General features: G+C 42.6%; 1 protein-coding gene across 1 annotated transcript in view; it reads right to left on the bottom strand.

Annotated features, from left to right (window-relative positions):
* The window catches only part of GUF1 (GTP binding elongation factor GUF1), a 91,597-nt gene extending 74,786 nt beyond the window's left edge, over window positions 1–16,811 (bottom strand). The window contains exons 1-4 of the mRNA XM_073608491.1: window positions 16,730–16,811; window positions 12,961–13,287; window positions 9,618–9,729; window positions 6,367–6,515 (exon numbers count right to left, since the gene is read on the bottom strand). Of these exons, the coding sequence (XP_073464592.1) occupies window positions 6,367–6,515; window positions 9,618–9,729; window positions 12,961–13,146 (447 nt within the window). The 5' untranslated portion in view covers window positions 13,147–13,287; window positions 16,730–16,811. The remainder of the gene's footprint in view (window positions 1–6,366; window positions 6,516–9,617; window positions 9,730–12,960; window positions 13,288–16,729) is intronic.
* Window positions 16,812–17,414: the final 603 nt, after the last annotated feature.

Raw genomic sequence — 17,414 nt, 5'->3', positions numbered from 1 at the left:
TTGTAAACTACTTTTAAAAAGATAGGAGGTGGAAATAAGGCCATAAAACACATATAAATCACATAACATATCTACTCTGTATTTTCTATGGATATAATGGTACAGTGTATCCGTCCACTTTTCTGCTCACTTTTATCAGAAATCTGGTGATCTGGATACCCCTTTTCTTACCGGTTTGTACTACAGGAGAGCTATACCCAAAACATCTACTGTAGGATCCTTGCTGCTTTTAACATACAGAAAGTCAGATACATTAAATATTACTGCTAATTTCAACTAAGCTGCCTAAACACAGTAACAGATCAGACTCAAACTTGTCTTGAAGATTTCAACCTGACTGGTGACACATGTGCAAAATTATGTTACAAAGCAGACCCACCCACTCCACATGTTAATCCATTTAGCGACAGTGGATTTCGACACTGCCTGTCCTTTCATAGGATCCTCTGGCAGAATAAATAAGACATCAGTCTTACGAATCTGAGCAGTTGCCTTAAAATAGATCTTTACTGCTCTCACCAAATTAAGACAATGTAGTGACTCTTCTTCCCTGGAACGTGGTTTTGGAAAAAACGATGACAGGACAATATCTTGGTTCACGTAAAACCTGAAACCATTTTTCATAAAAAAAAAAAAAAAGGGGGAACCCCACTCTGTCCCCATGACAAATCAAATATGGCTCTTTACAAGAAAGAGCAGCCAATTCCAAAATCCTCCTTGCTGAGGATATAGCAACCAAAAATACCAACTTCCTTGTCAGAAGGACTAGGAGAATATGTTGCATTTGTTCAAATGGCTGTTTTTTGTAACACAGACAAAACTAAGTCCCAAGGATTCAAGGGAGGTTTGACGTGCAGATTAAGCCGCGTTACCCCTTGTATAAAACCCCGGACTAAAGAATGAGTAGCAAGTTGTCTTTGAAATAAGACAGATAAAGCTGAGACTTGGCCTTTAATAGTACTCAAGGCCAATTTAAGTTCTACCCCTAATTGTAGAAAGGCAAGAATTCTGCCTATGATATATCATAGGCATACCATGACCTTCTGGGTCATGCTGGTGCCACCAGAATTACCGGCTTTCTTTCCAGCTAGATCCTGCAAAGAAGTCGAGGCAGCAACTGAATAGGGGGGGGAATGCATAGATCAGTGAGAACTGATCCCATGGGGTCACCAACGCAACTGTTCTGCATGCAAATGGATCCCTTGTTCTGGCCACAAAGTTGACTAACTTCATGTTGAACCTGGATGCTAGAAGATCTACGTTCAGAGTCCCCCATCCTTGGCAACCAGCCCGAAATATGTCGGGTAAATAGACCATTCCACTGGGAATAACTGCTGGAGATTCAACCAGTCCGCCTGCCAATTCTTTATGAGTGAAGACTGCCGATAGGCACGTAACATTCCTTTCTGCCCAAGTAAGAATATGGTTCACCTCTCTCTGCGCTGAGAGATTTTCGGTGCCCCCTTGGTGATTGATATAGGCCACAGCAGTGGCATTGTCAGATTGAATCCTGACAGGACAATCCCGTAATCTGAAAGTCCAGGTCTTTAGAGCCAGACGTACTGCCCAAATCTCTAGGATATTGATGGACAAGGTTCTTTTCGGTTCTTGACCACTGTCCCTGGACAGTTGTCCTTTCTAGTACTGCTCCCCAGTCTGAAAGGCTGGCATCCGTCGTTACCACTTTCCAGATGACTGGTCTGAAGGATTTTCCTTTTAACAGATTCTGGGTTAGTAACCACCAAGTGAGGCTTTGGGACACTCTTGGGGACAGCTGCATTGGCAAGTGTAAAGTTTGAATTGTTTTGTTCCAAGCAGACAGGATACTGTTTAGCAAAAGTCTTAAATGAAACTGGGCATAGGGAACTGCTTCGAATGAAGCCACCATGGTTCCTAGTAACCTCATGCAAAGGCGAATGGTGGGATCGCCATTTGTCCTGACACTCCGCACCAACTCTCTTACGGAGTTGATCTTTGCCTGAGGCAAGAACACCTTTTCCTGGGCTTTGTCTATGATCAGACCCAAGTACTCCAGCTTTTTTAGCGGTATTGAAGGAAGATTTCTCTAGGTTGGGAATCCAACCCAACACGTCAGATAGTTGGTTTTAGTGCATACGCTTTGCTCCAATGAGCCACCGACTGATCTACTAGTAATAGATCATCTAGGTACGCTACAACTGTTATGCCCTGTGCCCTTAACCTGGCTAGAGGTGGGGCCAGAACTTTGGTGAACACCTGAGGTGCTGTGGCTAGCCCGAAGGGCAGGGCTACAAACTGGAAATGCTGCTGTTTAACTCGAACCGCAGAAACCTTTGATGAGTGGGAAATATAGGGACATGCAGGTATGCATCCCTTGATTGGGTTTACCAGTGTCAACACCTGAAGGTAGCCTATAACCCATTAAGTAATTACTTAAGGCTCTGTGTCCCCTGATGTACGATAAAGAAACGTTTATCTTGGTCTCAGCAGACCACAGGACATGGTTCCAGTAAACCATGTCCTTAGTCTGCTTCTCTTCAGCAAACTATTTGCGGGCTGTCTTGTGCACCATCTTTAGAAGAGGCTTCCTTCTGGGATGACAGTCATGCAGACCAATTTGATGCAGTGTGCGGCGTATGGTCTGAGCACTGGCAGGCTGACCCCCCTTCAACCTCTGCAGCAATGCTGTCAGCACTCATACATCTATTTCCCAAAGACAACCTCTGGATATGAAGCCAAGCACGTGAACTCAACTTCTTTGGTTGACCATGGCGAGGCCTGTTCTGAGTGGAACCTGTCCTGTTAAACCGCTGTATGGTCTTGGCCACCGAGCTGCTGCTAAGTTTCAAGTTCTTGGCAAACTTCTTATAGCCTAGGCCATCTTTATGTAGAGCAGCAATTCTTTTTTTCAGATCCTCAGAGAGTTCTTTGCCATGAGGTGCCATGTTGATCTTCCAGTGACCAGTATGAGAGAATGAGAGCAATAACACCAAATTTAACACACCTGAGACCTTGCAACACTAATGCCCCGTACACACGGTCGGACATTAATCGAACATTCCAACAAAAAAATCCTAGGATTTTTTCCGACGGATGTTGGCTCAAACTTGTCTTGCATACACACGGTCACACAAAGTTGTCGGAAAATCCGATCGCTCTGAACGCGGTGACGTAAAACACATACGTCGGGATTATAAACGGGGCAGTAGCCAATAGCTTTCATCTCTTTATTTATTCTGAGCACTTTGTGCTTCGGATTTGTGTACACACTATCGGAAATTCCGACAACGGATTTTGTTGTCGGAAAATTTTATAGCCTGCTCTCAAACTTTGTGTGTCGGAAAATGTGTGATGGAGCCTACTCACGGTCGGAATTTCCGACAACAAGGTCCTATCACACATTTTCCGTTGGTGTGTATGGGGCATAATGAGTCACATGACACCGGGGAGTGAAAATAGCTAAGTGGGCCCAATTTGGAAATTTTCACTTAGGGGTGTACTTGCTTTTGTTTACAGCGGTTTTGACCCTAATGGCTGTGTGTTGAGTTATTTTGAGGGGACAGCAAATTCACACTGTTATACTCACTACTTTACATTGTAGCAAAGTGTAATTTCTTCAGTGTTGCCACATGAAAAGATATAATAAAATATTTCCAAAAATGTGAGGGGTGTACTCACTTTTGTGAGATATTGTAGAACTACATTTAAGCAGGCAATAGAGTGCAAATAGTTTGCTGCATTCAGAGTCAGCAAAATGCCATTCTCGACGCACCAACCTTCTGCATACAAACTGGTCAATTAGCTGTGGACAGTTAGTGTGCAGCCAAAACCTACTGATTCTTGCTGCAGCCGCCCTTGGCCGCTATCATGCAGCTGTGTGACTTTTATTCCCCAATAAGCACTGCTGCAGAGAACTGTAAGGTATGAGGCCTGCCTAAGGCTAGCCATACACATGTAGATTTGTCATCATTCAGTACCTAAACTTGGAAGGAGGCACCTCCCCTGTCAGTTATTGTATTTTGACATCCACAACACCCATGACTGTCAGAATACCTGAGCAGTACCTGTATAGAATGGAGTCACTATTCACCCGATAATTTTCCACCTGTCCTAGGCTTTTCTTAAATCATTTGTTGAGCTGGCTGATGCTGACAAGGCCAATGCTTAAATTTCATCCAATGCAGGAGGAATCAGTTAAAATTTGATCCGTGTGTGGCTCGCTTAAAGCCAAAGTAATGCATTATAGGAACTCTTAGACCCCTTTCACACGAGGCGCTTTACAGGTGTTTTTGCGCTAAAAATAGTGCCTGTAAACTGCCTCTTCTGCAGCCACAGTATGAAAGCCTGAGTGCTTCCATACTGGGGCAGTGCGCTTGCAGGACAGGAAAAAAAAAGTCCTGCAAGCAGCATCTTTGGGGCAGTGTGGGAGCGCTGTATACACTGCTCCTCCACCACCCCTGCCCATTGAAATGAATGGGCGCTGCTTTCAAAGCGCCTTAAAAGCGCTTTAAAAAGCAGCGCTAAGCGGGCGCTTTTAACCCCTTCTATAACAGCAGTAAAGCTCCGCTAAAACTAGTGGTGCTTTACCGCTAACGCCTGCACCACCCCAGTGTGAAACGGGTCTTAACATATTTTTTTTTTTTTTTTTTTTAGATTATAAGGAGTGAATAAAAGCAGACTTCAAAGTCTCCACATATTTACCCAGGTTAAATTTTTTCGATGTAACAATAAAAACAGCCAAGGAGGGAAAAAAAAAAATGTAAAACAAAAAGTCCTTGTAATAATATAAAGAAGTCCATGGAAAAGTCCATAAAAACAAGTGAGACAGGTAATGTTAATCTTGGGGAATTCATACTGACAGCGTCTGCAATCACAGAAGCAGGACTTTTGGTAAATCCTGCTAACCAAACATGTAAAAGAAAAAAAAAAAAAAAAAAAAGGAAGGAGAGAGGGCGTCACATGTTTCAGGGCAAGTATGCCCCTTCCTCAAGCCCTTGGGCTTAAGAAAGGGTTGTACCCACCCTGAAACGTGCTGCCACATCTCCTAACCATGTCTGCTGCATGTGATGTCCCCCTCTTAGCCCTATGCTTGCATGTTGTTTTGCTGCAAGCAGAGGTCTTCACATGACTACTGTTTACTATTCATCCATCACTTAAGCCTTGCACACACTAGTAGTTCTTTTCATTCAACCCAGCAGGGCTGAACGAAAAAAAACAACAACTGACAACTGACTATCTGATGTTAGTACAGCGATCTCTCCTGCTGTTCTATTGTGTTCTGACAGGGGGGTGGACCCCTCAGCGCCCCCTCTTCCTCCCCCTCCATCCTCCCCCTTCTGTTGGCCCGACTCCTATTGAACCGGCCGATGCTGCCAAACAACGTCCCGCGTGTACTAGGCTTAAAGCGGGGTTGCACCCAAATTTTGAACAATATCTGTATGTATTCTCTTCCTTGCCTAGATGCTGACGTGCCGTTTAAAAAAATTTAAATCGCCGTAATTACCTTTTATTCTTCTATTCTTCTTTGCACTTCCTGGTTCTCCTCCCGTGGGAGTAGGCGTGTTTCTAGCCTCTCCCAGACTCCTGGGAGCTAGTCTCAGGCTTTCCAGGATGCCACTGAGCATGTGCGGGAACGAGCGGTGAATGCTGGGAGCACAGCATTCACCACATCCAGGAAATAAATGCTTGTGGGCTTCAAATGCCCACAATGAAGATGGAAACCGCCTGCAGTGAATAATATAAGTTATTCTTTCCGACGAAATCTGACACAGGCGGACATATTACACACAATATGCGAGTATGTAATGCTGAGAAGAAAAGTTTGTGAATGAACTCAAAAAAAAAAAAAAAAAACGATAGATAGGTGGACCCCCGCTTTAAGGTTGATTAGCATACTGTTTACATCTTGTATTTTGTGTGTACAACACTGGATGCTGTTTTTTTTTATTGATCCAGCTTCTTCCAGCAGATTTATGTAGACAAAAGTTTTGTTCTGGCTAGCAATTCTACTCCTGCTTGTTAGCCTTCAAGTGAAAATCATCTCTCCCATGATGTAAAGAGAGCTTTCGTTTGAGCTGTGCCACCTGTTACATGATGTAGTATAAGGGGGCAGGAATAGATACCGTCTATTGCACCTATCCAGTTAATAGGTATTGAGAAGGAAAAAGAACACTGGGACAAATATTCAAATTTGTGCACATGTCCTGAGCAGTAGCAACACCACATATAGCAGGTATTTTGTTTTGTATCATAGCAATGCAGTCAGTCAGTTACAAAGAACATCTAAAAAAAACAAGGATGCGTCTCCAACTTGTAGAGGAGTTTAACAGAATATAGTAATTACATGAAATGGTGTCAAACATTTTGCAGAGTAAAGAAAAAACTCACAGGTGTGTCGATTAAATTTAAGAGGTATTTTTTTCCTTCATAAGTGTAAAAAAGCGATGCCGTCTGAGCCTTCACTGTAATGCCTCTTTCTCTTTCCACCTGAAGCTTATCAAGAACTTGCTTATTGGAAGAGGTTTTAGGTATACACCCTGACATGAAGAAAAAGAACTTTTGTTTAATATGGTTAAAGCAGATCAAAAGGATGATTACAGTGTCATTTCCTTAAAGCATAACTAAACCCAAGGACAAAAATATTATACATTGCAGCTTACCAGTCCTTCGATGTTGTGGCTGCATTTGTTTTCACTTTTCAAGCCAAGGACATTATTATTATTGTTAGGAGGCAACATTTATAAAGTACCAACAGTTTATGCTGCGCTTTGCAAAATAAAAGAAGATAGCACAATAGTTACAGTGCGGATTGATACAAGAGGATTAGGAGGACCCTGCTTGTGGGAGCTTACAATCTAAAAAGGAGGGTCTAGTGGTACAAATAGTAATAGCTGAAAGGTGAGCTGATGAAGAAGGTAGGAGTAAAGTTTTGGGGTGAAAGTGAGATAGGTTTCCCTAAAGAGATGAGTTTTCAGGCAGGTTAGGAGATGGCCACACAGACTGGGGAAGGAAGTTTCAGAAGATGGGAGAGGCTTTAGAGAAGTTTTGGAGAAACGTATGGGAGGAGGTAATGAGGCAGCTCTTGGGAGAAGTGGAGTGATATTTTGAGAAGCGGTTGATAAAGTAGCTCGGGGCAGAATGGTGGATAGCTTTGTATGGGGTTACAATTTTGAATGTTATGTATCGGGTTAGCGGAAACCAGTGAGGGGATTGGAAGGGAGCCACTGATTGGCACTTACAGTAAATACCTGTTGATCCTGCCAGGAATGCAGTGTCCTTGTCACTTCCTGTTAGCTGAAGCATAATACAATGTTATCTTCCTTCTGTAAGCTACTAATCTCCCCATGTAATGGAGTTGAACAAAGGCAGACATGTTTAAAGTGCAGCCTGGGTGACAACCATGACTTTCTCCATAGATTCAGTGGAAGAGTGAGCATAGCTCAAGTAAAAATAAAAGGAAACAAAGAACCTGAGTAAATAAAGCTATAGCAGCCACCACATCTAAGGACTTGGTAAGCTACAATGTATTAAAGTTGTGTCTTTGGGTTTAGATACACTAATTGCAAAATTTGTTTTACTGCAGATATTAGTCAGAAGAGATTGGTATCTGCATGTACATTATATACATGAGAACACTTTGGGTCATATGTTCACAGTAGTGTCAGCTATTAGTTAGCACAGTAGTTTAAAACCATAAACACAGGTGCCCCCAACTGAAGGCTTCAAGGCCATTTTGGAGAGAACAGTACCTTCTTTAGCTTTAGCTTCTTTCTCCCTGTGGACAAGTGACTATGGCTTGGCAATGTACTCCTGAGTAGAGACACAGCAAGATTTACACTGTGGCATTAGCAGATACATCCAAATATCAAAATAGTTGCCTCCTGCCCTGCTCCTGAGTTTATCACTTTGCAGCCCTGCCATATACAGCCTTTGTAAAAAGAAGGTCCACTCTCATCTATTCATTTCTATAGCTGGAGCCATTCTATTTTGGATAATTGAGGGCTGCCATTAGTACAGACCATCCATAGGAATGAAGAAGGTGAAAGACGCACATGAACAGTAGAAGCTGGGTGCAGTCAGCACTTTTTTCTGTAAAGGTTGTGCAGTGCCTGGGCAGGATTTGCTAAGTAAAGAATTCAGGAGTGGTGCTGAAGCCAAGCAATTCAACATGTGGACTACACTAAGGGAAGAGAGATTTCAAGGACTACTTTACTAAAAGTGATGTGTTTTATTTCAAGCAGTTTTTTTTAAGGGAAACCCTCTGTCCAATGAGCTCAACATGACAATACATAGATCTGACCCTGAACACTATCTAATTGTACAATCTTTAGACAATGCAGATGTAAGAGCAGACAAGCTAGTATCCAGACAAATTATTGGTGTCACAATAGGGTGCAACAATGTATATAATAGCTGGATTGTCATTGAACATCTGCCAATTTGTGTGATTATTCCTCGCATTAACAACCTTCTTTGAGCTTAAAGCGAAAGCTCTGCTTGTTCGCACCCTCCACTGCCACATTTGCCATTTTTTTTTGGGGGGGGGACCTGGTCCCACTTTCGGGCCGCAACAATCCTTCCCCTTTCTGGGACACACACAGGTCCCAGAAGAAGGCGTGACCATTCAGAAAGCTCTGAGCGTCTCACGTATTCATAGTAGGGAACTGGCTGTGAAGCCTTCACTGCTGGTTTCCCTAAGGGCACTTTCACACTGAGCAGCGCCGAGCGTCGGCGGTAAAGCGCCGCTATTTTTAGTGGTGCTTTTCGGCCACTAGCGGGGCGCTTTTAACCCCCGCTAACAGCCGAAACAGGGTTAAAAGCGCCGCTGCCCATTGATTTCAATGTATACACCGCTCCTACAACGCTTAAAAGGATGCTGCTTGCAGGACTTTTTTTTTTTTTTTTTTTTTTTAAGCGTCCTGCCAGCGCACCGCTCCAGTGTGAAAGCACTCGGCTTTCACATTGGAGTGAAACGAGAGGCGCTTTACAGGCGCCATTTTTAGCGCTATAGCGTCTGTAAAGCGTCTCAGTGCGAAAGGGGTCTTAGAGTACTTTCACACTGAGGCATTGGGGGCATCAGCGGTAAATCGCCACTATTTTTAGCAGCGCTTTACTGTCGTTTTAGCGGCGCTATTCGGCCACTAGCAGGGCGCTTTTAACCCCTGCTAGAGGACGAAAAAGGGTTAAAAACGCTCGCATGCCGACGGTTCGGCGGCGCTGCCTATTGATTTCAATGGGCAGGGGCGCTTTAGGAGCAGTGTATACATCGCTCCTACAGCACTGCAAAGATGCTGCTTGCAGGACTTTTTTTACCGTCCAGCATGCGCACTGCTCCAGTGTGAAAGCATTCGGGCTTTCACACTGGAGTAAATGGAGAGGCTCTTTACAGGTGCTATTTTTAGCGCTATAGTGCCTGTAAAGCGCCTCAGTGTGAAAGCAGCCTTAGTGAAGATGCCGGCGCCTGCACCCAAAGCCGATTGAAAAATTGGCTCGGGGTGTTGACAACCAGCGACAAATAGTCATTTAAAGCCATGCAGTGAGGTATCGCAAAAGAAATTCCTGTTCATTAAGGAGGTAAATCCTTCCGGGGCTGAAGTTCTTAAAGAAAAACAAAAATACATATATAAGAAGTGTCATACCAGTTATTTCCAGCAGTCTGTCCGCAAGAGTACTTTTACCATGGTCCACATGGGCTATTATACTAAAATTCCTAATATATTCAGTGCTATATTCTGACATATCAATTCTTTCCTGGAAGAGATGACACAGAAATGGAACAAAATTTGACATGATAATGCAACAGAAATAACATTGAACTTATATTTATTGTTCATAGCTGGAGTCTGTAATTTATATAGAGTATGACAGCATCTTAAAGATGGACTTTTAGCTGAAGAATGCAAGTAAGGGACACATACCCACCATGTTCAAATCAACCTAACCATGTAGAATTTATGCATCATGGGCGATCAATTAAAGCGTTTCTAAACTCATAATTTTTTTGTACCTCAATGCATCATATGCAATAACCACTTGCCTACTGGGCACTTTCACCCCCTTCCTGCCCAGGCCAATCGCACTTTGAATGAAAATTGCCTGGCCATGCAACACTGTACCCAAACAACATTTTTTTGCATTTTTTTGGACAGATAGATCTTAATTTTGGTGGTATTTAATCACCACTAGGTTTTTTTTTTTTTGCTAAACAAACAAAAGAAGGCCGAACATTTTGAAAAAAAACGTTTTTCTTAGTTTCTGTTATAAAATTTTGTAAATAAATATTTTTTCTCCTATAAACTGATGTGCTCTGATGGGTACTGATGAGGCTGCGCTGATGGGCACTGGCAGGCAGCACTGATGGGTACTGATTGGCAGCACTGGTAGGCACCGTTGGGGCTGCACTGATAATAAGGGCACTGCAGATCAGTGCCCTAATTATCTGTGTGCATGTCCCCTGTGAGAATTTGCTGGTTATCAGCTCTCCTCACGCACTGTCATTGTGAGAAGAGGAATGCCGATAACTGCCAAATCCTGTTTACACTGTGATCAGCTGTGATTGATCACAGCTGATCATGTGGTTTAGAGGCGCTGTGATTGGCTAAGGACACAGTGATCACAGATCCCTGCCAATGCGCGCCGCAGGGGGGGCCCCAGATGACGGCTTTTTAGCGGAAACGCGTCGGGTGGACCCACTTCATACCGCTACTGTTCTTGTATACTTTTGATGACTTTTACCATGTGGGTTTACCTTTTATTCTTTTGATAAATCTTTGTTATATGGTATCCCCCTATGCGAGTTTTTCATTTATTTTCGCATGGGATATAAATACCGGCCTGGAGCCCCTTACTGGAGTGTTACCATTATGCTGGTGTCTGAGACCGTTGGTGCCGAGCTGTTGTCCCGATTTAGGATCCATGAGCGTGGCCTAAAGAGATGTACCTCTCCAGTTCTCTGGTGTAAAAGCCTTTACGACTTGGGTGGTATATGCCCCTCCAAGTCACCAACATCTGGTAAGCCTCCTTGAGATCTTCGGTGGTGGCTCTCTTACTATTCCAGTTCCTATTGTCGATGTCCAAGGGTTATTGGTCCCGGTGTTGAAAATACCCTTCATATTTTTGGACTTTTCCATATATATTTTTTCTAACATATGTCCGGACTGGTGCCTCTAATTTTTGGTTGCACATTGGTGTTTTCATTTACACTGGTTATTTCATATTTTTCTCCTAATTTCACTTTTTCTCTTTACATTTTTTGATGTCACGTTGTTTATATAAGCATATATGTACGGTAATTTAATTGTACCCATTGTCACATTTATTTACACTAGATATTTATGTCTATGCAATTTATCAGTATGATTTTTGATCATATCATATTGCATGTACTCATTTGTTTGACACTTTGCATTACTACTTTATATCCCTTGGTTTTATCACCGTATTAACCTAAAGGTTGTATTTAGGGTTCACAGCGCTACACTTTTTAAATTTTGTTATTTATACGCCGCAGGGGGGCACACGAGCAGCACGATCATGGGAGGACATCCATAGACGCCCTCCCAGAAATATGCGACTGTTCTGTAGCCGTCTTCTGGCTATAGTGTGGTTGTGAAGAGGTGAAAGTGGTTCTAAAGCCAAGACATTTTTTATCCTTATGCATTCAGGTAGTAGTAGCATCGCCCCCTCATCACAATCCTTTATTCTTACCTGATTCCTATCTCAATCCAGCACTGTGCCTGTCCATTGCTCTGTGTTCCTCTCCTAACATGACACAGAAGCAGCAATGGGAGCCATTGGCTCCTTCTGCTGTCAATCAAATCCTATGAGGAGGGAGTGGGGGACAGGTCTATGAACGCTCGCAGCCCAGCTTGAGAGCAAGCCCGCATGTGTGCCCCCATAGCAAACGGCTTGCTATAGGGGCACACACAGAAGAGGAGGAGCCGAGAGTGCCAGCAGGAGGAGGTTCGAGGGCCGCTCTGTGCAATACCATTGCACAAAGCAGGTAATATTAACATGTTTATTTTAAAAAAATAAAAAAATAACAATGTAGCTTTTATCTTGAATCTATCCTGAAAAACAGCAGTGCTGGTATGAGGAAGCCTAGGCATTCCTGTGCCTTCAGCCTCATAGCAGTATATCTGCACTGTGAGTCAGCCCATAGGTAAGCTGATGTTCTTTTCTTCCACCAGGAGTAGGACACGGGAGCTTTCCCGGGCCAGCGGAACACAATGATTACTGCTAGCCACTGAGAGTAATCAAATGTAAAAAAAAAAAAAAAAAATCAAACAGGCTGGCCGTACCCAAGTTGATCAATGGATCGACTTGGGTACAATCAGCCTGTACATACATGGATCAATCTCGGCTGGTCCCTGCTGAACTGGTCAGATTCCAATCCATGTATGGTCAGCTTAAGGCTCTGCTGTGCTGCTAGTCTCATGAGATTTGGCGTGAGATTCAGGGATGTCATTACTGTGCTGCTCACTGTTCTCCTTACTGGAGGCTCTGACATGAGAGAGCGAGGCCCTGCCTCTACTAAAATAGCCTATGTGGTGCAGACACAGTGTAGAACAAGGCATGGCATGGCATGGCAGTAATGGGGGAAGGTTGACCAGTAGGAAGACCACAGGCAATACTAGTGGGTAACTCTTTGCCCAATGTTTGTCATTTTTTAGGGGGGGTGGTAACAGCTTCTAGAGTTCAGTTCCTTGTGAGTTCTTATAGAAACCTTTGTGTCATGGGTAGGCTTCTGAAGGTTATAGGTGAAAACATAGGTAGGTCAGTGACTTTATGCCAAACAAGCCACCCAAAAACACAGACACTAGTATGAAGCTATCCTTGTGTCCCATTGAGCATTAAAAGACATCACAGAGATGGCCCACAGGTGCATCAATAGATAGGATTGGGCAAAAAAAAAAAAAAAGATTTTAAAGATAATAGCAACATTGTTTAAAGGCGTTAAATTGCATGCTTAACCATTGTTACCTTTTTAGTACTAAAGTGCACAGCCAGATTCAAATGTGTAGATTGGATGTTTTGCAATAAACCATGACTTCCACAGAGCGTGCCTCCCAACCATTTCTGAGCAGACAGATGTGTGTTCAATGTACGGATTTTGTACTTCCATAGACGCAGGCATCTTCCAGTGCAATGTGGGCTGAAAGCATTCATCTCTCCAAATACCGTCTATGATCAGCTCTGTATCATCCCGCAAAGGCCTTGCTACATTCCAGCTTTTAAGTTTATGGTGGTCGCTGTTCATGTCTTACACATCCTTACTACAAAGATATATCTGGAGAAGATTGTAAGGTCCTGTAATAAATTAAAATGTAAGGCAAGATTTGAAAATGGTTATTAAAATCATATGTGAAGACAAAAGAAATAATTCGAACATCCCGGGAATTAATGCACATTTCCCTGCGTTTTATCCCTTTAAACGCAGATGGTCTCCAAACTGCAGCCCTCAGGCCATTTATGGTCCTTTGCTTGCCAGAATCCAGCCATTGGGGCATTACGCCTCCCACTGACACCAACAATAGGGCACTACTCCTTCCACAGACAACGATGGGGCATTATTTCTCCCACTGACAGCAACAACAGGGCCCTATTAATCCCATCCCACTGACACCAACAATGGGACATTATTCTTCCCACTGACACCAACAATGGGGCACTATTTCTCCCACTAGCACCAACCACGGGGCACTATTTCTGGCACCAACCAAGGGGCACTATACCTGCCAGTGACACCAACAATGGGGCACTACTCCTCCCATTGACACCAACAATGAGGCACTATCCCACCTACTGACACCAATGAAGCACTTTTCCTTCCATTAACACTAACAATAAGGCACTATTACTTCCACTGACACCAACAATAGGGTACTACAAGTATTTCTCCCACTGACACCACAGATGGGGCAGCATTCCTTCCACTGTCATCAACAATGGGGCAAAACTTCTCCCAATACAACCACAGATGGAGCACTATTCCTCCCACTGATACCAATGATGGGACACTATTCCTCCCAAGAGTAGCAATGATGAGACAGTATTCCTCCTAGTGACCATGGGTACTATGTATTTTTTTTATTCTCACTGATCACCAAGCTGGAGGCAATGTTTAATCTCACGAATGCCAGAACATTTTCTCCCCTCACTGGCCACAGTCTAGCCCCCTAAAGTCTTAAGGGCAGTAATCACCCTTTGTTTAGATAATGTGGAGACCCCTGCTTAGAGGGTTCTTTACTGCAAGAGCGATTTGGATGTGGAATTCTCTTCCACAAGCAGTGGTCTCAGCAAGAATCATCAATAATTAAAAAAAATATATTAGATAGGCACCTAAACGACCGCAACATACAGGAATATACAATGTAATACTGACATAATCACACACATAGGTTGGACTTGATGGACTTGTGTCTTTTTTCAGCCTCGCCTACTATGTAACTAAAGCATAAGAAAGGGAAAACAGATAGATCCTGGATAGAGCAGAGAGGGATTAGAATGCCTGTCAGGTATCATTAGTTATTGCTTTTTGTGTCCCTGAGATTCATGCTCTGTGTTTGTCCTGATCAGTGTTGTCATTCTACATTCTAAGTTTTGAGTTGTCACCAGAAGAGAAATAGAGGGGAAATCTTCCAATGAGGACACTAGTTCTGATGACCTGAGTGACAGCTAGGGGTTTCCCCATGTAGGAGAGATTCCCCATCACTTCCTGCTGTGTCTATGGGACGGGAAGTAAAAGGAAATATCCTCACTGGACACAGATGGCAAATCAGATGGCAAATGTAAAAAGGAAAAAAAAAAAACTGATAGGGGTTATAATACTCTCTCTATTCACAAAAAATGAATGCATTTAGTGCTACATTAAACATGCAGCAAGTGCCCGAAAAACAGTTGATGTGCCAGAAATATAATGAGCTCCTACCTTTCTCTTTGACATGACAACACAACTCTGAATTCCTAAGAACATGGTGCAAATTTAAAAAATTAAATAAAATAAAAATAAAAACAGATATTGCTGGCCGTACTAGGCTTTATCTAATTACATTAAACAAAAAAATGTTTCATTGTAGTTACCCGTTATCAGAAAATTTCCATGGGCTACTGACTGCTAGACTCTGGGGATGATTTACTAATACTCGAGAGTGCAAAATCTGGCACAGCTCTGCATAGAAACCTACGGCTAAGCGAATCGCCGTAGGTGTACGTCGGACGCTATAAGAGCAATAGCAGGCGCGCGCACGCCCATGGCACCTCGCCAGCCACCCACGATCGCTCCACAGAGAGCCAGAAGGGGGGGGGAAATCTGTCAATGTAACCAGACAGATCCCCATTCTGACAGGGGAGGAGAGACAGATCTGTTGTTCCTAGTGATCAGGAACAGCGATCTCTCTGTACTCCCTGCCAGTCCATTCCCCCCACAGTTAGAAACACCTCCCTAGGAAGCACTTAACCCCTTAGTCTGCCCCTAGTGTTAACCCCTTCCCTGTCAGTGTCATTTATACAGTAATCAGTGGCTATTTTTAGCTCTGTGAGAATAGTTTGGGCTCCTTACTGTTCCAACATGACTCCCAAAAAAAGTGTCAAAAGTGTCCGATCTGTCCGCCACAATGTCGCAGTCCCACTAAAAATCACTGATCACCGCCATTACTAGTAAAAAAAAAAAAAAAAATTAATAATAAAAATGCCATAAACGCTATAACTGCAAACCAATGTACGCTTATTGCGATTTTTTTTTACCAAAAATATGTAGAAGAATACATATTGGCCTAAACTGATGAAGAAATTTGTTTTATTTTTTACATTTTTGGGGGGATATTTATTATAGCAAAAAGTTAAAAATATATAGTTTTTTTTTCAAAATTGTTGGTCTTTTTTTGTTTATAGAACAAAAAATAAAAACTGCAGAGGTGATCAAATACCACCAAAAGAAAGCTCTATTTGTGGGGAAAAAAAGGACATAGATTTTGTTTGTGTACAACGTCAATGTTGCACGGCCGCGCAATTGTCAGTTAAAGCGACACAGTGCGTATTGCAAAAAAATGGCCTGGTCATTAAGGGGATAAATTCAGAAGTGGTTAATTGACTCTGAATTGGCCCTTGTATGTGTATGTAGGGTTCTTAGAGATTGGAAGCTCCTTGAGAGCAGACTGATGTAAATGTACAATATGTAAAGGACTGTAAATTGTCGGGACTATATAATTGCCTATAAATGAATAAGATCAGGGCATTGACAATTTTCGAAGGAGGTCAGCAATGACAACCCCAATTCATCTCATCTCAGGTTTACTTCAGCAAGAGGAGTGAGACTTTGCAAGCAAGGGTCATGAAGACATAAAGAAAGTTTATGAAACCGACAAGTGTGCGGTATCTGGAATATTCGTGTATGTGATGCTGCCTCTTCTGATCTTGGTCACACTGGAGTTTTCTGATCTATTGACAAACACATCTGTATCTATTATGTAATGTGTTATGTTTCTTCTTGTCTCCTACCTATAAACAGCAAACAATGTACATAACAGATAGAGAGAGAACAATCTGGTTACAAGTCAGATACTTCCTGCAGAGAACTAGATCCCAGCATACTGCATAGACTGGCCATGAGTGTGTCAGACAAGTGATCCTAATATTATACATTCATATATCTATAGGAGGAAATCATCTAATAATATAACCAATCATTCCTGGGTGTCAGTGTCAGTACAGAGCAGTGTGATCACTGACAACACACACAGTGTTCTCTCACCTTCCTACATATGTCCTATGCAGCCAGCACTCCATGTGAGCCTCTCTCTCCCAGCATGCATTGCTCCTCTTAAAGAGGCAATGTCAAATCTAAAACTTTAAAAGGGCAATGGTAACACAGTGCAGACCTTCCCTGATCACCCTGTATTATGTAAACTGAATACATGATCAACAGTTTGGATGTGCAGCAGTTCCAGCTAAAGGGAAAATGGATGTACATTTCCATCTATTTTATGCGTGTTTTAACTTGCGTTGATCTACATTTTAGTAAAATGCAGGTCACTCACCACATAGACACATTTAAAAAAAAAAATTCTTTTTTTTTTTGTGTGTCCTGTTCACACTACAATGCTGTGTTGACCAGCGTTTTGTTAAAATGCATACGTGTTGTAATTTGACGCTGGTCAACGAAGCGCTGTAGTGTGAACAGGTCACACAAAAAAAAAATTGTTTCTTTATGTGTCTGTGTCGACCCGTATTTTACAAGTGTGCTGAAATGCAGATCGACTCAAGTCCATACCCCCCAACATTTTGAGATGGGAATGAGGAACACCTACTAACAAATGCATGTAGGCATAGGACACACCCACTGCCACACCCCCTTAAAGGAGAATTAACCAAAAAAAGATTAAATAAATCCGCAAGGACTTTATTTTTACCACTACAATTCCTTTATATTGACTTTT

The sequence above is a fragment of the Aquarana catesbeiana genome, linkage group LG01 (genome assembly GCF_042186555.1).
Source record: "Aquarana catesbeiana isolate 2022-GZ linkage group LG01, ASM4218655v1, whole genome shotgun sequence".
Taxonomy (NCBI): domain Eukaryota; kingdom Metazoa; phylum Chordata; class Amphibia; order Anura; family Ranidae; genus Aquarana; species Aquarana catesbeiana.
This window is presented reverse-complemented; position numbering and strand designations above follow the sequence as displayed.